General features: G+C 37.5%; 1 protein-coding gene across 1 annotated transcript; it reads right to left on the reverse strand.

Annotated features, from left to right (window-relative positions):
• Positions 1-1,866: 1,866 nt before the first annotated feature.
• LOC145989917 (uncharacterized) lies at positions 1,867-26,052 on the reverse strand. Its single transcript, XM_083125427.1, has 8 exons — positions 25,572-26,052; positions 19,227-19,387; positions 18,002-18,155; positions 14,387-14,890; positions 9,375-9,512; positions 7,776-7,934; positions 4,900-5,008; positions 1,867-2,914 (listed from the first exon to the last, which is right to left on the reverse strand). Exons 1-8 carry the CDS (start codon positions 25,636-25,638, stop codon positions 2,707-2,709), a joined length of 1,500 nt encoding a protein of 499 aa, XP_082981553.1. The 5' UTR covers positions 25,639-26,052; the 3' UTR covers positions 1,867-2,706.

Here is a 26,052-nt window from a genome sequence, read left to right on the forward strand (position 1 = left end):
AATTGTACCTCAACAAAAAATCAGAACACCCCAATGGGGTTAAACTGAACATTTTCCTTAATTTCTTTATCCGAGTTGAAAGACTGTGTAATAATAGCAATGAAAAAGAGAGCGAAATCGCCTGGATTAAAAGGGCAGGTCAGAAGATCGCTAGGAAAGCGAGAAAGGTTATCGTGAATGAAAATAATAATCAAAAAGAAAAAGATGATAATGAGGAATGTAATGAAGGACACGTTGGAATCCCCTATTACAAGGGGGTCTCCGAAAAGATCGCAAAAACAATGAGAAAATACGGGATGCGGGATGAAGGCCCCTAGAAATATTGACAAGAATTTTACCGGGTTCAAAAAAGGGGGGGGATAAGGATAACCAGGAAGAACAAAAAGGGGTATACCGGATCGAATGTGAATGTGGGAATGAATATGTAGGGCAGACGGGGAGAAACATGCGCACTAGATGGGACGAACTAGATGGGTACCAAAAACGGGCCTATCCGAACATATCATAATGAGCAGACATAGGATTATAAAAAGAGAAGTAATTAGGAAAGAGGAGAATAAATTAAACAGGAACATTTATGAAGCTGCCTTTATATGTACAGGAAAAAGGAATAAGCTTAACAGAGATGATGGTAATCTGGAGGAAGGGTGTATCGCTTTTCTTAAAAAGTGGGATAAAGTGGTGAATACTGACACTAAAATGGGTTTTCATGTCACTCCCGAGGTTGTGAAGGCTGTCGAAGAAGAGAGGGAGTTCACCTTGGAATGGTGATGTATACGATCGTAAGAGGAGAATGATGGAGGGGAAATTTCACCTTCCATGCAGGATAGGAGCGCTCACAGTCCATGTGTTCTACCCAACCCTGACGGAAGGCACTAGGGGACTGTAATAGGTCCTCGATTTTTATTTGTTTTAGTTGTGGTTTTGTTTTTAACATAGAGATTTTTAACCATCGAAAAATTCCATCGCAGTTTTTATGACATCACCGTAAGTTTTTTACCTTTTCTATCCTCAACCTGAATCCTCAACTTACGAATTAACAACGCGGTACCATGTTTGGCACCTAACATTTGTTATTTTTTTAATTACCTGATGAAGGAAGTAGTACAGACTTCCGAAACGTCATTCTGAAACATTCCTACTCCCTTACTAAGTTATTTATATATTTTAATTTTGAATTGATAGTGAGTAAAATGCACCTTTGTAATATAAAAAATCATAGCTAATATATATTTTACAGAATACAGTTGAACCTCGATTTTACGTTCCTCGGTTTTACATTTTCCCGCATTACACATTCAATTCTCATGGTCCCAGTAGAGCAAAATGCTACAAAATTTTTCCAGGATTTTACATTTTCCCGCATTTCAACTTTATCCACTGAAAAACGTAAAATCGAGGTTTCACTGTAAATATAAAAAAAACACAATAATTAAAATGTTGACATTTAAAAATTTGACATGTGAATAATTCTTGCCAACTCTAATAATGAAACACCAAAGCCGATCTCCACAGGAGAGTGGTTAGCACAACATGCTATGACACTAAAAGGTCTTGGGTTTGAATCATGGTGAGTGACATCAATATCATCATATAACTCATCTTAATTAGCCAAAAGAGGCAGTGAAGCAAAGTAAAATAAACAAAAGCAATCAATCAATCAATGAGTTGTTGAGACGATTTGTTTTAAGTCCACTTCATGCACAGATAGACTAATTGGGACTGGACCTACAGATTAAAGTGTGATCCGAACCACTGTGCAATGTGCCTCCACCAGGTATCGAACCCAAGATCACTTGATTACAAGGCAACAACATTACCACTACACTATTGGGGAGACCAAATAAATGAAAGCACCAACAAGATGAGCACTGTGCTCTTTTCACTTTTATTTCTGTTTTTTATCAATTTCAGGAAGTATCATGAGGAGTAGGTATGGACTGTGTGTTAATTGTATAAAAAAATCAAAAACTTATAACAAGTGAAAAATTTCTAATGATTTCTTTCTTTTTTTTTAAAAAATGAAGAAGATATAACTGTAATACATGAGAGCAAAAGGCATTCAGCATGATTCTAAAAAATGCAAATCATAACAAAATAGTTATACTTCATTTGCAAGAAAGGTAACATTTTTTCACAAAAAAAAGGAAAGAGACTTGAATACTTTTCACCAAATTTGAGAAGACATCTGTTAAGAAATAACATTAGCAAAAATTAGAATATATAAATCACTAAATTACCCCCAAAAAATCGTAAACGATTTGCTGAATTCACAACAATAGTAACTGACTTTTCCATTTATAAAACAGAAGGAAAACACAAGATACAGAAACTATTCCAAGAGCTATCCCCTTTCAGATTAACATTGTAAAATGCATTAAGATTAAACGTCATTGTTCTTTGACAATAGTAATAATAATAATAAGTAATGTGCAAAGGTTGAATTTCATTACACTTCTCCTCAAAAGCAGTCCTAAGAAAAATGTTTCTTATCAAAACAAAACAAATATTGCAAACATATACATATAGATATATTTGACCTTGAATGTGAATCTTACACATTCACATACTCAACACACTCGCACATCCACTCTATCCAAGTTTTTCTTATTTTTAAATATACTGGCATGATCACTTTTCTTGCTTTGCACAACACAAATTGGTTTTAACATCACATGTGAGAATTATTGTCCTTTCAGAAGCAGATTATTGCATACTCCCATACTTCCTGTTTCTGGAATCCGACCTGGAAGGCCACACATTTTCTGGTGACCACACTCTGTCGTCTTCGTCAATATCTACCGGAGCTCCTTTGAAAGCATTTGTCACAGCCTCTCTCACTCTTTCGTAGAATGTCTTTTGTTCCAGCTCGTTCACTTGGCCAAAATCAAAATCTGCTACTTCGACGGTAAATCTGAAACGAGTGCGGGAATTTTAGCAAGGATTTTTTTTTATACTTCGCCTTTCTGTCATTTTTTGCTGATCGCGAAGATGAGAATGAGTGAGGATATGATGAAGCGACACTCACAAAGAACACCCACACCCAGGCTGGGATTCGAACCCAGGAACTCTGGCATTTGATTGGGGTATAACCCCCAAAGAATGCAAAGCCTCCACCTGCATACAGTCGAGGGTTATGCGCTTGTGTCCTGGTGCCTAAAAAGACCAGGATGTCTCTTATGGAAATGTTGGTTCCCCCATTTATCTCCTCTTTAATTTTACAAGTCGTCGTGATTCTACAGGTGTCTTCTACAGACATTCTGCAGGATCAAGCAACGGGGCTGTTCGGTAGCCCTGGAAAGTCTCGATTTAGAAATATACATTACAATAAGTATAAAATGGATAAGCATTCTTGCATGATATAAGTGTAGTGTAATAATGCATGTATAGAAAATTTAGAATACATAAAGTTATGTACAAGGGGGTTTTGATAAGTTTCCAGCCTGACAGGGAAAGTATCGAAATAGATGAAAATCCTTTTAGTATGTTGAGAGTCAATGTTTCAGAACATGTTGTGCAAAATTTGAGACAGATACTGCAAGTAATACTTTTGTAATACAAGCTTAAAGCGACCATGGCAATGCAGAGTGTGCAGTTTTCCAAATTGAAGAAGAGAGCAGTCATCAAGTACCTCTTCTCGAAGAACATGGGAGCCAAGATGCGACGAATTGGCACAAACAATGCCCAATGACTGTCCTTCATACAGCACAGTGAAATAGTTGGTGGTGGATTTCAGGAGGGAAACAAGCACAGATGAGGAAAGGAAAGTAAGACCCAGAACAGTAGTGACTGAGGAAATTGTTGATAGTGTCCATGATCTGATCATTGCAGACAGGAGGATTGGTCTGTAATGTATAACGGACACCCTAGGCATCAGTTTAGAGGGGGTGCATTACATCGTGCATGAAGAATTGGAGATGAAAGTACTTTCTGCCAAGTGGGTGCCCAAACTCTTGACAGCTGATCACAAGCAGAGAAGGAGGGACAGTGCTAAGGTGCTGTTGGGCCATTTTTCATGTAGTGCAGCCAGTGTTGCTGAACGAATAGTGACAGTGAATGAAGCTCCATTGCAAGTATGATCCTGAGACAAAATATCAATCCATGCAGTGGTGCCATAGTGAATCATCATGGCCCAAAAAATGTCGCCAACAGAATCTGCAGGAAAAGTAATGGGTGTGATATTTTGGGATTGTGGGTGCATAATACTCAGCAAATATATGGAAAAAGGCACCACCTTGAATGCTGAACGTTATGTGGTCCTGTTGGATAAATTACATTCAGCTTTGAAGGAAAAGAAGCGGGGTTGGTTGGTTGATTTGGTGTCTTAAGTCCAGTTTATGCACAGTAAGGCTAATCAGAACTGGACCTACAGTTTAAAGTGGGATCCGAACCACTATGAGCCTCACCGGGTATCGACCCCCAGGGGACTCGAACCTGTGCACGTCCCGCAGCCGGAGCTCGAAGCTTCCACCTTAGACTGCATGGTCACAGTGTGAGACTAGGTGCTTATATTATGAACATATTTTCCAAATCTCAGAAACAAAAAAAATGTATTCAAGTGGGCCTTGCCCAATATTTCTTTTCCATGAGGGGCGGCAATTAGACACAAGTCAGAAAAAATTGCAGAAAATTTCTACTACAAAAACAAGCTACATACCTAAATCTTTCTATATCTTATGATATTCATTATTCAATATCATAAAAACATCCTTATTGTAAGTGGCAAAAGCTCAGAAAATTATTGTGTATATCTTGTTTATATGTCCTGGTTACATCAAATCATAAATAAAATATTTCAAGCACAAGGCATAAGACTAGATCCTGTGTCACAAGAAATTCATACTTCTCGAAAAATCAGACTACTTATTAAAAAGCAAAAGGAAACATTTCCTGACATACCTCCTTCGGCTCTGTATGTACCAAGTCAGGCCAAAAGCTATCAAGATTACCGCAACAACACTGCAGACAACTGGCACAACGATCACTGACAACTGAGACTTTTTCACAACTGGAACAAAAAGGGAAAAAACATTAGAATCACTTAGAATCACATCTGATAAACATTAACATATTTGGACATTGAGAAAATATATAATTTAAACAAGTGATCTATTATAGTAGTGGACAAAATAACCTGGATGTTCAAATTTGCAAAAGCACTAATAAGATGATGATATCAAATCCTTACAAACCCTGCTGCAAATTCAACCCAGGATCCCTTGATTACAAGACGATCTTTAATTGCAAAGTGGACGAAGGGAATATAAACATAAATGTAATGTAAAAGGATATCCTCTGTGCAAATTTTCACCACCTTGCAGCCTAAATCACAAAACTGGAAAAATGGAGTGATTGATTGACTGAATTAAAATTGTTGGGTTGTTGGCACATTAGGCCATTTTGCACCCTTCAATGTATATTGGGAAATATCCTCCCTTATATCTAAATTTCTTACTTAAAAATTTAAAGAAAGGGGTGTAAAAAGTCCCTTGAAGGTTGTAAAGACAAACACAACACATTAAAAAGTAAGAATATACTAAAAACTTTTTCACAGACAGTGGAAGAGAGCAGATCTTCTCAAAAGCTAAAAACATTTTGATAAAACACTGTTGTCATCGCCCAACAGGGATGACAAACAGCTGGGAAAATTAAAAGTCTGCCTCAGGAAAGCAACAAGAATATGCCGATTTCTTCAACGGCATTACACAACACATTGGAGGGTCCAGCTCCTGCAGCAAATGACCAGTCGTTAGACGGCTGTGTCCAATATGTAGCCGAGAAAGAAAAACATCTCCTCGAAGGGAGGGACGGGATGAGGAACGCCATTCACCTATGGTAGGCTTAATTGCGCCATTCTCCATTCTCGAGTTCTGTACTTCCCAGGCAATTAAAGGGACTGGTGTAGCATACCAAAGATGCAGGCAACAAGCAACATTCAGTTATTAAAGCAGTGGCAGCATTATTCCCAGCCTCCAATACTGTAAGAGCAGGGAAAGATTCCAAGAATACCCCCGTCTGATTGGATGTTTCAAGTTCCTGCTGTGGTGGGTAGGAAAGGCAATCGTGCAGGTGCCAATCAAGTTGCCTATTTCCCCATTGAAACAACAGTCTAGGTGAAAGGGGAGAGTTTGCACCGAAAACTACAACTGCCCTAGTATAGAGACCGTTCATCAAGGAGAGAAGATCACATCAAACCTGCCTGCAGTTTCAGTTTTGAGTTTGAGTTCTTTGAGCCCACATTATGCACAGATAGGCTAATCGGAACTGGAAACTGCCCAAACCTGGCTTGGGAATCAGCAGCAGTTGTATTTAAGAAGTTTTTTCCAATGACTTCCTCCAGCATGGAGAAAAGGTTCACCATGTACAAGCACCTACTCACGGACGACTGGAAGAACTTTACCAAGGAGAATTTCAAAAAGGATATGATGGTGCAGTACTTCAAAATATGATAATGATTTTGTATTGGACAAATTGTATCTTATTCATAACCAAAGAATTAGAATTCGTTGCACTGAAAACTGCATTTTTGTGTTCAAATTGTAAAACTAGTTATTTCATAAAATTATTATTGATTAATAATTACATACGAGGGCAATTTGGAAAAAAACCTCCGTTTGCGCATGTGTGTGAAATAGCCCGGGAAAGCAACGTCAGTCTTGTGGTGCTGTGCGCAGTAGTTCAGCAGGCAGTGAGAAGTGAAAGGAGAAGGCTGTGTTGCAGTTGACTTGTCCGCTACAACAATTAAAAATGAACGCTACAATAGAAAATCCCGCCAAATGTGAAGTTCGTGCAGAAATAAGATTTCTGTGAGCGAAAAACTTTCGGCAGCTGTGATTCATCGCGAACTGTGCAATGTTTACGGACCAAACGTGATGAGTTAAGGTGTCATATGTGAATGGTCGTATGTTTAAAGATGGACAAACTGACGAGCATGATGCGGCAAGAAGTGGGCACCCATCTGTAGTCAGCAAAGAAACTGACAAGCATCGGGGGATGCTGACTTCCGGTGTGGTGTTGGTTCACTATAATGCTTACCTGCACACCGCTGAACACACACAAGAACTTTTGGAGCAGTTCCGTTGGGATGTTTTTGATCATCCTCCCTATAGCCCAGACTTGGCACCAAGCAAATACATACAACATTGTTCCAGCTAATGACCCCCGTGTCCACAACACTAACAGAGTCACACACTTCAACACAGTGGCTTGTGTTGCACCGCTTCGACAATGACAATGCGCTTCACTGTGCTGTTAGAGGGTGGCTTCATTCCCAGGTGGGAATTTTTTTTTGCAGAAGGTATTTCAAACCTTGTAAAACGTTATGACAAGTGCCTCAATTTGAATGGTTATTATGTCGAAAAGTAATGAATGTTGTACTTTTCTAATGTATATAATAGAAGTTCTGTATCTACGAGTGTCTGTCATTGATAACCAAACGGAGGTTTTTTTCCAAATTGCCCTCATATATTAATTTATTATAAGCACCTAAAAGTCCTATATCCTTCTTTCTTAGCACCTAAAAAACCATTCCCTAGTGATATCATGATGAAATTGATGAAGGGACACTCACAAAGAACATCCATACTCAGACCAGGATTCAAAATCAGGGAGCTAAAGCCTTGTGTTGTTGTTACAAATAACTCACACCCACCCACCCATACATATATTATAGAGCGAATCAGATACAGGTCTATCAATAAAATTCATCACAAAATGATCTCTGTTAATAAAAATACTGTAGATACATAGTAATTTTACTGCCTATGTACACTCACCTGCATATACATTGATGCCTACACCCTGCACTCTCTTGCTTACATCATTACTTATTATTATTACAAAAGTGTACAGGGAAGGCTTTCGGAAATACCACATTATTGGAAAGTCACACTCAGTCGTGACAGTAAGGGAGTCTGGTGTGCAGGTTTCATTTCCTGAAAGCACAACATTTTGTTTTAGTCAGAATCAAATCAGTCAAAGCATAAAAATTAATGAAAATTTAAAATGGAACACATTAGCCAAGTGTAAAGACTGATATTAATGATGTCAAGAAAACCTGAATGACCATTTCAAGTTCAATCAATCCATACAAACCTCAATAAAATTTTTAACAGCTACCAAACACCAGCACCTTGTGCAGTCTCTGGTTGGTTCATTTGTGATACTTCATGCTCATACACGAGATTCTTTAATAGCACAATAATAATGGTTTATTTTTTAAGTGCTGACCATAGTATAAACCCAAATACAGAAATAAGGCAACTTTTTGACCAAAGAAACAAGTGGCATGCAACATGGGGGGTTCACACCAAAGGGTAGTGACGTGCGGTGACCTCAGCACTTGAGGTAGCAACTGATTACAGTTAAAGCATCGGCCATGCAAATGCATAGATTGCAGTGTTGTTTCAATGCAGACAAAACAATTACATATTTTAATGGGAGTGATAATGAAACCTGAATTTTATTTATCAGTATCTGGGTCTGCAAATACCGAATCAGAATCAACAATGAAGTTTCACTTTTAAAAAATCTAACATTATAGTATGTAGTATAAAATATTAGGCCCCACCATCACAATTGAATATAAAAGCGATGTTAAATAACCAAATAAAAACATTAGGCGAATATTTGGAGTGACTGAAAATATTGTCGGATTATAGTTACAGAGTTATTAATTTTCTTCACACATTTGCTACACTTTGCCCATGCGCGTGCACTCACACGCATTCCTGCATGTGCAGTAGCATAGCTGATTGACCTGTTCCTTCTGCTCTGGTAACAGTACCTGCAGAACTAAATTTTTCGCAACACGTTTCATGAAAAGCTTCTGTCAAAATTTTAGACACTTTAGTTTTTGGAATCCCCATCTCATCTTCTAGTTCTTGGACTGTCAATCGTGTAGCCCATACACGTTCAACATTTTCTGTTGCTCTGCTTGTTGCTGGTCTTCCAGAATATGGATCACTTACAACAGATTCCAGGCCATCTCTGGATAGTTTGTACCATGCCTTTATTTGTGCTACACTCATTGCTTCAATCCTGAAAGCCTTCTGAATCATCCAAATAGTTTCCGCAGACTCAGCGGACGAATGTTTCAGCTTTGCACAAAATTTGATGCAGATTCGCTGCATTACTCACTCAGTCATTACAAATGTGATAATTACACACTACATGTGCTCACTCTTAACTCCCAACTAACATCCTCCTCACTTATGCATGCGCATTACAGTCCACTTTCATCGGCTTCCAGGTTACATTGCGGGTGCGCAAACTGTTCTCATTATATTAACATTGGCTCGATATTTTCAGGACAGATCAGCTACATTCACATCGTTTACAGAACAGAAAATTAAGCATTTGTTATTTAAACTTACCAGTAGCATTATAAGCTCCTTTCATTCTGTTTATGCAATATGAGAAGGGTTTTGAACCACCGCAACCAACTTCTAAATTTAAGATATCTCCTTGCTTCAGCCAAAAGGTTCCAGAAACAGATATGTTGGTCAGTGGATCTGAAAAAGAAAAAAAATCATGAATGTAGGGGTTCATTATCTTGGCTGGTAAATACGAATTTACTAACTTAATTTGCACATACTTATTCTCCAGTGTAAATCTAAGCTCATAGCCTTAGACTATGATTTCAAATAATAAAACATGAAAACTGTATCAACTACCCCAGTGGCATGAGCAGAATTCTCATGAGGAGGAGGCTTGATTTTTAATTTATGTGCCATCTTTTCCTACATTTGGCATTCTTTCATTTAGGAATGCTTGCCCAATGGCATAGTGGTCAAGTCACAACCATGTTATCAAGGGGATCCAGGTACAATACTCGGTGGAGGCACATAGTGGTTCAGATTCCACTTGAAACTGTATGCCCAGTCCCAATTAGCCTGAGCATAAAAGTAGACTTAAAACCCAATCAATCTTTCTTTTAGGAATGATGTTGCATTTTGTTATTTAGAGTCACTTTTCTTCCACTCTCGCTAATCACAATGATGAGTGATGATATGATAAAACTGATCAATAGACACTCACAAATAATGCACATGACCAGGCCAGGATTCAAACCTGGGACCCCTGGCATCGTAGCATGCTATGTTAACCATTCTGCCACGGAGACCAGCTCTTTTAGGAATGCAGGGCTAAAGGGTAGAGGGGTTTATGACTGGCACCAACCTTCCCATAAGCACTGAATGACCCATACCAAGCTTCTGTACTGGGTAGTGCTTAGATGCATAAAATAATAATAATATATGAAGTACCAATTATAATAATAATATATGAAGTACTAATTCTAATGAAAGAAGTGCATTTGCACATGCAGTACATGGGCAGAAGCTTTGTGAGTCCCCCCACAGAAGGTGTGCGAGTGTATGTTCCAGAGATTTCTGTACTCTATGAGGCACCAAGTTAATTCCCAAATTTGAAACTACATTACGAGCTAGCAAGTGTGGATTGAATCTTTTATGATAATTTCTTAGTTGTAAAAACATGGCATCATAGGGATATAAGATTGCTTGAGAAACGTCACAATCCACCAGCTTCTGCAAGTAAATTGTGTTTCTGTGTTCTTTCCTTGATATTGTATGTGTGTTTCGTGTTCTTATAATTATTTTTATTTATGTGATTAACATAGTGTCTGAGACACTGTGCAATATGCATAGACATCACCTACAAACTGTCACAGTGTGTAGAGAACATGAAAACGAACAACTCCTCTTAACATTTTACTTATTTTAGACCTCCTGATGGCAGAGTGGTACAACATTGTTGCCTTGAAATTATGGTGTACCGAATTAGACACACTGTAGGTCCAATTCTGATTAGCCTATCTCAGCATAAAGTCGACTTAAATGAACTATGACAAACAAATGTTGACTTATTATTATTTTGCTTATTTCGATGTTTTGAATCTTCTAGAAAATGGCATTTTCTACCTTATGTGTGTTTATATAAGAAAATTTATGGTTACTACTTCAACTGGAAAGTGACAAAATAAATAGTGCGATACAGATAGACTTTCTTTTATTGAACACTTAAAATATATGTAGTGGTAAATGCACTATCTGAAGCAAAAGGGTAATATCAGTGACAGGACCATTGTTTGCATGAAATTTCCATGGCATCCAATTGCTTTTAGAATCTTATCTGACACTAAAATTAAATGCCAGTGGGAATCATGAAACTATCCATGAGGTTGCATACATTTAGGATACAAAATTCCCATTTTTTGAGCCTCAACGAGCAAACTGTTACTAAGAAAAGTGGTTCGCCCTGACATATTCTACAGACTGTGAAAGTGGTCGGTGTTGTATGGCAACACCTTGTGTATTCATTACCAAGATAATTACAGTAAAATAAATTCCAGACAGAATATTTTAAATCATATTTTAGTGATATTCTTATGTTCATATGCTGAGAAGTGGATTCTACTTATACTCATTAATCCTAAGCCATTCTGGACATCAGTTAGAGAAGAAACTTTGTTTGGAAAAGACGACTAGGTTTTTAGGTTTTTATTAATAGTGGTGATAAGGGCTTTGCAGATCCCCCCATTTCTGGGTTGGGGAGAAGGTAAAGGGGGACTTAAACAATTGGTTTTGTACCACTTGTCATTATGGAACAAAGGTTCCTTAATGTAAAGAACATTTCACTCTCTGAAACTTAATATGAAACATTAATGACTTAGTAATCAAAGATGATATTCCTATTTGTTTATCAATTGCCAAATAATTCCTTTTGAGCAATCAAATAATAACAATTCTAACAATGCACCCTATTTAGCAAAATAACTCCGTAGCCAGTGCAATGGCTATAGTGGTAAAAGAGTCACCCTTTATAGCAAATAAGGTCCAAGGTGGATTGTAAGATGTTAAAATAGTTTTATTTTTATTGAATATTTATTCCATTTTCTTGATATTCAATGGTTTTGTTGAATTCTCACTCATTTTTTCGAGTAAATGTGTAAATATCTAACATACTGGAAATACAGGAAAAGTTATGAGTGTCAATTTATGTAGGGCCCCCCTTATTCACTTCTACAGGGGGCACAAAACTGGTATCACTCCCACTGTTGTTGCTGGTGTGTATTAACGTTATTAATATATTAACATTATCAATTTGTAATCAAATTATTCCAAATTGAGCAGTTTGGAAAGGGTATAACTGAAGGAGAAGCTTTCTTTTTTGCTTGAACACTATTTGCGAGTACACTATTCTGTATAAGCAAGAATAACCCATTTCAAGATAAAAAAACAAACGATTTTCAGTACTGCACACATTATACCACGCTATCATAACTTATGGTTGTGCGAATTACGCATAATTACAGAATAACACGTATTCTTAAATAATATTTAAAAATACTAAAAGTTATTGTACTTACGATTGATTGGTGAGTATATATTATTTCTGAACAACGTTTCGGGAAACCACTGTTCCCTTCATCAGGTTCTATTTTGACTATCGAAAACACTCCATAGCCACGTCAAGTTGATTCAAAATCCAGGAAAAAGGATATAGGTATGACTGGTAAAGGAGGAATTTAGAAAACTTGCCAAAACCTGTTAAAACTGGCATTCCCACACTACTATTTAAAAACACAAACGTTAAAAAATGAATCAATGTGAACGAGATTTGGATTGGGATGTTTAAAAGTTGGGAAAAGCACGAGTACAAAAAGATAGGTTTTCATGTTACCCAGAACGTAATTCGCAAGGCTCAGGAAACACGCGACTTTGAATACGACGTGGAGTAAGCGGGAAGGGGAAATGTAGGGGAAGTATGTAAGAGGAGAGCGGAAAGTGGACGACTTCCTGCATTTGGCGAGAAGTCATTCTGAAGTCGCCTCGGGGAAGTGAAATGGAATGCACCTTTTTAACTTTTTAAATTGAAATGCTCCTTTTAGATTGATTTTTTAATGTTTGTGTTTTTAAATAGTAGCGTGGGAATGCCAGCTTTAACAGGTTTTGGCTAGTTTTCTAAATTCCTCCTTTACCAGAGTCATACCTATATCCTTTTTCCCGGCTTTTGAATCGACTTGACGTGGCTATGGAGTGTTTTCGATAGTCAAAATAGAACCTGATGAAGGGAACAGTGGTTTCCCGAAATGTTGTTCGGAAATAATATATACTCACCAATCGTAAGTACAATAATTTTTAGTATTTTTAAATATTATTTAATTTAATTTTTAGACGAAAGTTTAAAATATAATCTATAATATATGAGGAGAATATTATAATATATATATATATATATATATATATATATATATATATATATATATATATATATATATATATATATATATATATATATATATATATATATATATATATATATATATATATATATATATATATATATATATACGTATATATATATAAGTATATATATATAAGTATTTGTAAATATGAATGCAATAACTATTGTAATTTGAAGATTCTGAGACAAAATTTTTACAGCTGCTAGATACTAATAAACATTGGTACCTTATTGTATGTGAGCATAATCAGTCCAGCCATTTCAAGATAGGCAAAAAAAAAATTTTTTGTGTCTTGCAAGAGCTTCAAACTTTGCTTATATTTAGGCCCTATTTTCGTACATTAAGGAATGAAAATCTCTGTAGATTTAAGGAATAACTACAGCCATAAGTTCTTTGTAAAAACTTTGTTGTGTGTGCATAGTTTAGGAGTAATTTACCAATATTGTGACCATGATAACTGAAGCAAATTTAGAGGTTTTTAAGCTAAAATTCAAACTTTTACTAGATATGTCCTATGACTGATCTGGTATTGCATTTGAGGGACATCAATCGAAATGTTTCAAGATGGTGGGTGAAAAATGAATTTTCTCCAAATGCTGCAGGCACTCCAAATTCTTCTACTACATAATTTCCAAATCTCTGTTTAGACCAAGTTTTCGGGGATATAGAAATATGAAAAAAATTGCAATAGGCCAGTTGGTTCATTATAACCATCCGGCATATATGCAAATTACAGGGAGGGCCAAAAAGATGTTACCTCTGAAATGGATATGTCGAGGTTATGGTTAGTATATTTTTAGGTATTTATTTTCACTAATTTACATATGTGTATGTATGTATGTGAAAGGTACAAAGTTTATCTCAAGGATGCAGTGCAGTTCAGTTCCGTTCCTTCAGTAGCATGTCTCCAATAATCACTTCCAAGGCATATAAACATATAACTCATTCGCTCTTCAAATTGCGATTGAAGTGGTAACATCTTTTGGCCCTCCCTGTATGACAAATTATGTGTCACTCCTAAAACTGAATATACAATTTAATTTAAAAGAATTAAGAGTTTAAATTTACATTTTACGGAAGCAAAACATGGTTCATACTATAAATTATATTTCAGCTTACCTTTAGCAATAATCTTTTTGGAGAAATATCCATAAGTCTTATTGGGATCTATGGTTATAATACTTGAATTGAAACATGATGATGGGAATTCATCATCAGCATTGAAAGTTCTGGGGGAAACACTTCTAAAAGCATTCACATCATTCGATGAATCCTCGGTGACAGTTGTGGATCCCTGTGTCGTGGATTTTTCACTAGTGGAGGTCACATTTATAGGTGCTTCTGTGGGTTTGGGTAATGGGTCAAAGGACACTTCGACCAACCCTTCCACGAGATACTTCTTGTCCTTCTTTGGAAAATTGTATCTGAAAGAGCTGTTAGATGTTTGTCCGTAATACACACAGTCAACAACCCAATAGGTGATGAATTCAGAAGCATTTCTCTTCACGAACGTCAGGTCAGGTGGTTTTAGGTTTACGAATACGTCCGTCTCCCCCCGTGTGGAAACATACTCTTCTCTCACAGTCCCGTTCTGCTTCGCTACCAAATCGCCATTGAGATATGCTAAAAATAAAGAAATAAAATATAGAATAATGTACATTAGTAATGTAGATATGTAGCAGATTCACATTAACCTTGTAATCATTCAATGGTGTTTGTTAGGCTCTTAGATACTCTAAAATTTTCAAAGGGAAAAATTCACATCCAAACAAAATACAGTGCAACCTCGAATTTACATTTTTCAGGGAACAAAGCAGAAAAAAACTTGAAATGCAGGAAAATTTACATCTTCATCATCATCCTTCGCTGTTTCCTGCCTCTGGCTGCGTCCACATATAAGTCAAGCCTCTCCTTTTTTCTTTGGTCTTCCACACCTTCTCTCTCTCCACGGTGTTCCAATCTTGTCCTCTTTTCCTAACATTCTCCACTATCTGCTCATTTCACCAACATCTTGGTCTCTCCTTTGACTTTACTCCCACCCCTTGTGCATTTTAAGCTCTTATTGGCAGTCTTTCTGCACCCATCCTCTTCATGTGTCCGAACCATCTCATCTGTGCCTGATCTATTCCCCCCCGGTCTCTGATCACATCACTCTTGATTTCATCCCTTCTAGTCTTCCCCAAGATACTCCTTAAAAATTTCATCTCCACTGGCTGCATCTTTCTTTTGTCTCTCTCTGTCATTGTCAAAGTCTCTGCTCCATACGTAATTCTTGGCACATAGTATGTGTTAATATGTAAATGAAAATGTACAAACGAGGAAAATTTTAAAACATTTTGCTATGTTGGGAACACCCAGATTGAATGTATAATGAGGAATGTAAAATCAGGGTTTCACTGTATATGTACTGATGGAGTGAAGCAAATATGAAAAGAAAATGTAATATATAAACTGTACATACACTAAATTTCTATTGCCTTAAAACTTAATAATATTTTCCAAATTATCATTTTAAAAAAACCTGCCAAAATTTAGCTATAAAGACTGTACAAAATAGTTTAAATTACAATTATATACTGGGTGGCACATGAAAAAGTAGCCCCAGTCAGTAGCATTGACACAGGCTACTTTTTTTGTGGCACACCCTGTAGTACATGCAAAATGTTTGATTTTTACTGGAAGAAAAGTAACTGGAAATTATTAGATAATTTCATTAACAGAGAGGTGCACGTGCAATCAAAGTGAAATAACAAAGCATAATTGAGGAATTACCCAATGTATGTGATAAACTACACACACACAGACCCTAAATTGTACAAGGGTCGTTCAAGGTTGACCGGGATTTTCGTACGTAAAAAATCAATGAATAGCCGGATCATGATGAAACGTGCGGGTGAAGTTGCAGCGAACATGGCAGCAAGCAGTGTGTCTGTGGCTGTGGAGCAGCGGTGTGTAATCAAATTTCTCGTGAAGGAGAAAGTGAAACCAGCTGAGATTTTCAGACGATTGCAAGCACAGTATGGTGAACAAACAATGTAGCGGACAAGAGTGTACGAATGGTGTGAGCAGTTTCGCGAAGGACGGGGGCTGGTGACAAATGAAGCGCATGGACACATTCGCCCGACTGCAGTCACACCAGTGAATATCGCACGTGTTGAGCAAATGATTCTTGAGAACCAGCGAGTAACAGTGCGGGATATTGCTGCCGAGGTGAATATCAGTGTCGGGAGTGTTGAGACAATCATTCACGACCACTTACGCTTCCACAAAATCTGTGCAAGGTGGGTTCCCCGCCAGCTGACATTCGATCAGAAGTGGACACGCAGGACGGTCTGTGAACAGCTTCTGAATCGGTTTCGAGCAGAAGGTGATGAATTGTTGCAATCCATCATCACGTGTGATGAAACATAGTTGCACAATTCAACCCCAGAGACCAAAAGACGCAGCATGGAGTGGCGGCATAAAGGTTCCCCGCCCCCCAAGAAAAGCAAAACGCAGCCGTTTGCTGGAAAGATCATGGCAAGTGTCTTCTGGGACATGAAGGGCGTTATCCATGTGGATTTTCTGGACAAAGGGAGCATGATTAATGCCCAGTATTACTCCACATTGTTGAGTGGTGCTGTACGAAAGTCCATTCGCAAGAAAAGACCTGGGATGTTGTCTGGAAATGTCATTCTTCTCCATGACAATGCCCGCCCTCACACGGCCAATGTGACAACAACAACTCTGGCCGACATGCGCTGGGAAGTTCTGCCCCATCCCCCCTACAGTCTGGATTTAGCCCCCAGTGATTATCATTTGTTTGTACCCCTTAAAGACCATCTCGGAGGGAAGAAATTCACGACAGACGAAGCACTGCGGAGCGATGTCCTCCAGTAGCTACGACAACAACCAAGTTATTTCTACGCCAAAGGAATTCGGGAGCTGCCAGAACGATGGCAACGGTGCCTCGGCGCGCACGGAGAATACTTTGAAAAACTGACATAGTTTGGTGTTTCTTCTGCTACCTACTTCCTCTGCAGAAATAAAAGTCCCGGTCAACCTTGAACGACTCTTGTAGAACAGGGATATGACTGTTAACTTTTTGACACAACATTATATAAAGAAAAACCACTAACTTCTATGAAACTATGCACACAGTCTCTTGCCACAAGCTGTTATTTTGATATGCATTCTATCTATAGACTATAGAAGGGAAAGACTGATCAGAAAACACCTTTCACACAAATATACTATATATCTATGTGCACTGTGTCAAAAAAAATACAAGCAATTTGATGTGTTTACTTAAAAAATCACAAACTGTGATTTAAATAAAAATTATGATTTTTGTCCAACCTGAGAAAAATTTACTTATTCTGGCCCTAAAATTATAATGATTTTACCCATTTGGTGAGCCTTGAAAACCTGAAGAGGGCCTTCGAAGCGGGGACAAAATTGTCATGTGTAACACTCCGATCATTCAAAGAATGTAAATGATCCAATTTATAATACTTTGGAAATGGAAATATGTTTACACTAACAGATTGGATTTTGTTCTCTATGTATGGAGTTCGTTGTAAAATGTTTAGTGGAAGTTTGGTGTTAAAGAAATAATGTTAGATAATGCGGTGCATATCATCTTTTAAAAGCAACTCGCACCATACGTGCAATCTGTGTGTTTCAATACACACCAAAAACGTCTGTATCACATGTTCCAATAAAGTTCAGTAGTTAGTTTTCCATTCAACTTACGTGATATTGTAAATGTTTCAGATTTAGATGCCAATCTCCATTCCAAAATCTCCCATTCAAACACGGATACTTCGATGCTATACGATCCTGCTGTAAGTCCAGCTGAAGTGGGAAAAGTCACATTCCAATAACTGACACCATTCTCAGTTCGGACCTGAAAAATGCATGTGAATCATAAAACTTGAGCATAACATACCATTGTTAAGAATAGCTACACTCAATGTTATAACTGGGGCCTCCCCAATGGCGTAGTGGTAACACCATTGCTTTGCAATCAAAAGGTCCCCGATATGATACCAGGTGGAGGCACATAGTGGTTCGAATCCCACTTTAAACTGTAGGTCCAGTGCCAATTAGCTTATTCGTGTATAAAGAGCACTTAAACACACACACTCAAACTCAATGTCATAACTGGAGAGCTCAATTTCTTTTTAAACTACTTTCTTCTACAACTTTTCATGAAATTTGCTTCATTGAACCACCACCTCTGCTTATATTTAATCTTTCTCCACTAAACACTTCACTATAGTGGAACCACAAGAAAAGAAACCTGTGCAGACCTGCGACTCCTGTGCACCGCACTCCCGCGTGGATGGGAGGGGGAGAGTGGACCATGCTTCCTAATGGCCTGAGCTGAATGGAAGAAGGGAAAGCTGCACGGGAACTTTTCATCCAAGGTTTTTTCCTTGTGGTCAGTCTATACTGTTGGGTGACATATCGTTCGTGATATTGAAAAAAAATATCGTCCAGGCGATATAAACTAGACGATAATTTAGTGATATATATAGTGTAGGAGATATATCATCACGATATTTTGGCATCATATATCATGTCGGTGTTTCTTTTCATTTTGCACCAGTTTTGTGTGAGAAAACTGAATCTTGTTACAATGTAACATGCAATTTAATATTTAATTATTGAATACTTTAAAGCAATAATCTGCTAATTTGATTCATATATTAATTAAGCATTGGTATAAGCGGGAATCAGTGAGACAATCGGCTCTGGTATCAGTTCAAACTAGTGTCGGCTTGGACCTAAATTTAATACATAGGTGCGATATTATAGATTCCAAATTACATTTAAATGTAATGATCCAATTTCAACCCCTGAATAACAGATATCCAAAGCACCTTCACTTTTTACAGAACTTCAGCATTTTTTTAAAAAAAAATGTTAACTATACCATCATTGGGAATTTACAAATTACAAACTATACACTAACCTCAGCAGTTCTCCCAAGAAAGGACTCTTTCCAGTAGAATATGTAGTCTGCACGTGAGGGACGTTCTGTAAATGAATTGAAGAGCTCTGCCTTGAACGTTATGGTAGCTCCCATTACTACTGGCCCATTGTTGGAGATATCAACATGATATTTATCACCACCTGAAAACAAAGCAGCAGTAGCCTGTTCAGCAAAATCCTGTATTGCATCAAGGAGAAATATTACACATACCAGACGTGAAGGCGATGAAGTGAGTTGGTGGAGCAAAGCAGTGCGCACCCTTGCAAATAACTGGTAGCTGCAGTCAGAGGCGCAACCACTAATTTTTGTCTGGGGTGGAGGGGCAAGTACCTGGATAATAATAATGATAACTCTATTATAACATTATTATTATTATTAGTAGTAGTAGTAGTATCAAAGACATTATCTTCTTAAATAACGCAAAAAAGGGGTAGAAGATGGTGCTAAAGCAATTGGGTTCGAACAAACGATTCAATTAATATTTCAACACGTTCAATTTCACATTAATAATGGAAAACAAGCACACAAACTATTTTTTGAAAGACAGAAAATGCTTGATAAATGCATTCTGAATATAATTCTTTTTTTTTTACCTTAACATGTATAACTTTCATTCACGGTATATGTTTCACACATGCACAACATGGAGCAACGTAAAATAAGAAAATACATATGCAGCATGCTAACACTAAATTGTGTACGTATGCAAAGTTTCTTTAATACCTACATATACATACAACATATATTATTTAAATACATTATACAATCAATTCATCCATCTTATAATAAAAAGCAAAAATTACATAAATTGTCTCTCGAATGTGCACGCTCCCTTTCCTCAAAACTTTGTTCATGCATTGAAGACAAAATTCATTAAGAGTAGTGTCACTTCTCTCTGTGGTAATTTACAATGCATTACAGAAAAGAATCATATATTGCGAGCGAAGCGACCAAGAAAATTTTTAGATCTAATTTTTTGGCAGGTTGAAATTGATTTAATAGGGTGCAAATAATTTCACGGGGCGTCATGGCATTCTCTCTTTTACAACTTTTTTTTCATTTAGATCGTTCAGCGCCCAGAGCAAACTCCTGCCGGCCCCTAGCTACCTACGGCTCTGAACTTTATAAGACTAAGAAAAGAAGGGATTGAAAGCGAAGCGAGCAAAAAAAATTATGAAAAGTACTTTTATTTGCCTGAAATTTGAAATTGGGGGTGATAATTGCCCCCTGGAGGTACCCCTTAGCCCTCAATGTTTGCCCCCCCTAGAACTCATTTCTGTCCAAAGCTAGAGGGTGCAATGCCCCCTGTGGTTGCGCCACTGGATGTAGTCACTTCCACTCTCGCGAGTTCATTGGTCAAGCCCTCTGAAATCATCACTTGTGAACAACTTGTTTTTGTTCGCTCACTCCAGAGATTCGTGGAACAAAGTATAGAGTTGAGAAGGGCTGGGGGGAGAAAATGGGGCCTGAAAATTTTCACCTGGTGACTGAATTTTTACATCCAGTTCTATTTTTTTCTTTTAATATTTGAGTTCCATTATGGAAATGTTTTTGTAAATAACATGTACAGTATGTTTTTTAATGTTCATGTTTCATTAAAACAGAATAATAAGCATGCCATTATAAATGTTTGCACTTTTGCTAGTCAAATTTTAAAATTTATAGAGATGACTATATATTAGAGTGTATTGCATAGTTAATCATGTTGTTACCAGTTGAGCCTTCTTTATGAAGGCCAGTCCCATCCAACAATGAATAATTTTTAATCCAATCTTGTATTAATTAATAAAATTAATGTTTTAAGATCACATTTCGTAGCTTATCTTACATTTATGATTTGCTAAGTACGTATTTGTAAAGAAAAGAAATTCTAATAAAAACTGTCTCCTGAGAAAAAGAGGCTGGCACCTGAATTATTTATAGTCTAACCTCAGCAGTTCTCCCAAGAAAGGACTCTTTAATAATAAGACAAAATTTTGTATAGATATTTTTGACCAGATGTCAAGGAAATACACAACAAAGGCAGCCTGCAGACTTTGGCCTGTTCACGTTTTCTACAATTCGTTGGATATTGCAGATATATTTTGTATTGCAAAGTGACAGGGGAAAAGATGAAAAGAAAAGAATTCATCAGGAAATTGGCTAAAGAGCAGCGACAGAACTTCCTGTGGCAAACCTCAAACACAGAGAGAGGAATGAAGAAGGTGAGGGATGCATCAGACAACGTAGATATCAAGAAAAGAAGGCAGTGCCAAATTGGAAGATGCAACCAAAGCAAGACAAATATGGAGTGTGTGCGATGTAAGAAAGCTGTCTGCGGATCTTGCGTCGGCCAGAAGGATGTCTATTGCTACCAGTGTGTGTAGAAAGTGAAGAAACTAAAAGGTAATGTAATATTACAGTACAACAAAATACATGTATTTCAACATTTTGCAGATGTTTATTTCAAAATTACATTAAAATCTTATGGGCCTACGTTGTTCTAGGGTGGTTAATTTTCTCGTCATTCTAGTGTTAAGACCTTAAAAAGATGTATAGATTGGCTGGGCTAGAATAATTCCACAAATTTATATGAAGATTGTAAGTAAGGCTCTTAGTGTTAAAATAGCATCTCTTAATGCTTTCAACAGGTGACCACGTGATATCTAGCCTCAGGCACAAAACCATTTCGAGAAACATTTGATACTCCAGCAGTAGTCCATGTCCAAGCCTGGATGCTTGTGTAAGCTAATTTGGAAATAATATTTTATACAATAAATAATACATTGTGAAACTTGAAACTGCACCAATTAATTTCTGAAAGGTTCAAACTTATCTCCACAATCACTTCCCGCAAGAATGAACAATACAGAGAATGTTCCCAATATCTTTCCTACTTCTTATACTCACTAAATATGCAGTCCTGGTAACGTATCTGGAGTTAAGATTTGGGGGTCACGTGAAAAAATTGTACACTTACGTCTATATATGTTGTAAAATTACGTTCTTCATTAATACGATCATTCTCCATACAGAAACTTGATGATATGAACAAGTGACATTCGGCATTCGTTGCGCTGTCTACAGCGTTGCCACACTGTTCCTTCGTTACTTGCAGAGCATTAATTGTTGCTTCGTTACTTGATGACCGCACATCGGAATTTTTCAAGCTAGACGGAATGCTATACAATCCCACAACCTGCGAGCAGAATGAGGAAGATGGCGACAGTGAGATCGACGAGGTAGAAGAGCATGTGGAATGCGGACTTATATTAGAGGTAAGTTTGGCAATGGTGTTCGAGCATTCTTCTACAAAAATGGTGTCTTGCGCAGTGAGGAAGCTAGTGTTACAAAACTTATATTTTGTTACAATATTTGCTCATTTGCAAAACATTTTACTGATATCTCCACGAACCATTTTCGGTAAGGTTAGGGTAAGAAAGGATCTCGAATTTCGTTAATATTCGGTATATTAACTACTTTTGGTCTTCCAATCAGTACATTATGCACGGGTAGCCCCACAAACCATTCACGGATAGCCCCACAAACCATTTCCGGTAAGGTTAGGTTAGGCAAGCTGTTAAAATTTTGGGCAACACTTCCGTATAGTGGAAACTGATTTCTTCATTTTTACAGATGAAACTACTTACAGAAATCACTTTCTGTATCATCGTTGAAGATCCTCAATGTGTTTTCTTTCACAGTGTAATATTTTTAGCGTTAAATCTCTAAAGCTCTAACTCATTTATTTAGTTAATTTTAGCATTGATACTTACCTATTCTACATTGCGGAAGATTCTTTAATGTGAAGTTATGCCGTTTTCCATAAACTAGTGTCAAGTTTTCATATTACGAGTCATTATTTCTTTTCCTTGTTCCGCTTGAGCAACAGACAATATGGCACAGCAATATGGTGTGCACTCGTCATAGATCATCGCGTGTCGTGCTTGTGTTTTGTCGATTTGGAGTGGGTATGCAGTGTTTCAACCTTCTTAACCGAAAAATACCTACTTTCGTGTTCATTATGTCATCACAAACCATTGACGGATAGCCCCACAAACCATTGAAGGAGAGCCCCAAAAATTATTCACGATAGCCCCACGAACCATTGACGGATAGCCCCAAAAACCATTCACGATAGCCCCACGGACCATTTCCAGTAAGGTTAGGCTAGGTTGGGTTAGGTTAGGTAAGCATAGTTAAAAAAAAGAAAAAAAAATTATCTTAAAAAAAGGCAAGTTTGAGAAACACTGACGAGACCACGTGACTTTCGATGCTCGCACCATCTGCAGGTACATAATGGAAACAAGGGCATAATGGGTACGAGTCTAGTTTACGTCCTTTTCCTAAGGAATACGTGTCATATATCGTTGGAAAGGTTATTTTATAAGGAATTCAACAAAGTAAATCCCAAGGCGAGGAAAAATTTCCTGGAGGAGAAAATTGAGAAAAACCGATGTTGTCCGGATATGCGTGATTGAACGTACAGAGGACATTTTTCGATGATGAAGCACATATTTAGGGGTGACTTGAGTGCTAAAGGAACCTAACCTAACAGGCCTAACCTAACCTCCTAGGCATACTTCGTTCCCGTGAATGGTTAGTGACAGAAAGTGTAAAAAGAAAAACTTACTTACCCTACGGATGCCCGAGCGCCGGCTGTCTGCTAGCACGGTTTTGTAAACGGGCAAGAAGGAGTGCGCAAGAAGGACATAAACGGGCAAGAAGGACGTAAACTAGACTCTAGTCGCATAATGTTGTCGCTTTACAGAAAATGCAAGTTCCCTACATGAGAAGTGATTATTTCTTGTTCTGCAGCATTCTATGGTGAATTTTTCACTTTCCGCTAAAGAAAATACCTCGAAGAACTTCGACAATGCTACAGAAACTGATTTCAGCAAGTCGTTTTGGGTCGGGTACCCTATTCTACACCCTCGAATTTTAAATTTTTTTTTCTTTCATTATGAAGGTTATGTGATCCTATTTGTGAATAAAAAAAAAATGGAGCGCGGAAAGAAGTATTTACGACTGTACAGCCGTTTAAAGTTGAAATTTTGTCGTTTGAAATGGTTCGCAATTATTTCCAATTTCTAGATCGTGATACTAACACGACACCAAATTTTAACTATCGATCTCAACCTAACTGAACTAACCTATCCACGCGCCAATGGTTCGTGGGGCTAGCGCCAATGTTTTGTGGGGCTAGCACCAATGGTTCGTGGGGCTAGCGCCAATGGTTCGTGGGGCTAGCGTCAATGGTTCGTGGGGCTAGCGTCAATGGTTCGTGGGGCTAGCGCCAATGGTTCGTGGGGCTAGCGCCAATGGTTCGTGGGGCTAGCGCCAATGGTTCGTGGGCCTAGCGCCAATGGTTCGTGGGGCAGCAGACCATCTCCCTGTAAGTCAAGTACAATGTCCCGTATGTCTCGTCGAACAAAGCCCTCTATGTCCTTCATCCGTTGAACGTGTGTCAATCTCATATTTAGTCCTTTTGTATTAATTCAATGTCACACAAATCAATTCCAATGTCTAATGTCGCACAAAACAATTGCAATGTCTCAAATATCCAATCCGCCAATAAATTACATAAATAATATATTGAAATCGCAAATTATCCCATTGCACAAGTCATTCATAACAAGAAGAAATTGCAAATTATCCCATTGCACAAGTCAAAGATAAGAAGAAAAAGAAAATGTTCAGACGTGCGCCTGTGACATGAATCCAAGATGCGCCATGATCAAATCCATGCAAAACCGTTTCGACGTTACATAAGGAATCTAAATATTGAAAAACGTAAGTTTCCTAGCACGTAGATCTAAAAAAAATACTTTCCGCGCTATTTAGAAACATCGTTTCTTATGAAGAACTAATTTTCGCAACGAGAATATTTGAAATGTGCGAAAAATCGAGGGTGTAGAAAAGGGTACCCGAGCCGTCGTTTTTCCTGTAAATTTGAAGAAATCCGTTCGGGCGATATCGCATATTTACCAAATTAAGAAATTCATTAAACATTAGGAACCGTCACCTTCCCACCTCCTTTCTTGGCTCTGTATAAGTTGCACAAACACACACAAAAAAATCACACCATCGGACCTCACGCCACTCTTCCCTCCCCAACTTTACATAGAAAGAAGTCAGCAGTACTGAAGTACAACTGAATGAATGGGCTATAAACAATTTTAAAAAAATGCTGTGCCTCGCGTAGAATTAATTGCAACCGATGAGAGTTCAAATTGGATACGTCTTACACATAAACAGAAACTTGCCATTCAAAAAACACACTTAATTTTATACATAACATTTTTTTAATGACATATTAAGCTTACGTAAAATACTTCTGCTTACCTAGACCAAAAGCGGAAATACATCCAAAGCAAAAAGCTAGTCTGACGATGATGTCCATAACTGTCATTACCAGACGAAGTTTGTTTCCGTTCGCTCATGTGACATGTAAAACAACACAAATTTTCCAAATCACTAGGATACTTCTCTTCTGCTTAGTTTTTACATAATTACGAAACACTATCCATATTTTGAAATATTGGCATTAGCTATCATCCGATAAATGCAGTCTTCTGGTGACTCAAGGTTGTCAACAAAGGTTTTTTTTTTCTTTTGGATTACTTTTTACTAAGCTTATTCTCAGTTAGTATTACAAAATTTATATTTTGTTCCATGGTCCACACTTATCAACTTTGGCTTTAAGAATCTTTATTATATTCCCTCGCCCCTAAAAAGAATTCTCACCACATATGCAATATTCTTCTTTTCTTGTTGATAAAATTTTCTTTCTCTTCTTTTTCTTTGGTCATGTGAATCAGCTGAA

Source organism: Lepisma saccharinum, chromosome 7, assembly GCF_977018435.1.
Source record: "Lepisma saccharinum chromosome 7, izLepSacc3.1, whole genome shotgun sequence".
Taxonomy (NCBI): domain Eukaryota; kingdom Metazoa; phylum Arthropoda; class Insecta; order Zygentoma; family Lepismatidae; genus Lepisma; species Lepisma saccharinum.

Excerpts from the sequence above, each read along its gene's own strand:
- LOC145989917 (XM_083125427.1), bottom strand. The coding sequence starts at position 25,638 with ATGACAGTTATGGACATCATCGTCAGACTAGCTTTTTGCTTTGGATGT. Across the intron at positions 14,891-18,001 it reads TGAAACATTTACAATATCAC|CATATCTCAATGGCGATTTG; the intron begins GTAAGTTGAATG and ends CTTTATTTTTAG. Across the intron at positions 5,009-7,775 it reads AGGCATCAATGTATATGCAG|TTGTGAAAAAGTCTCAGTTG; the intron begins GTGAGTGTACAT and ends TTTTTGTTCCAG.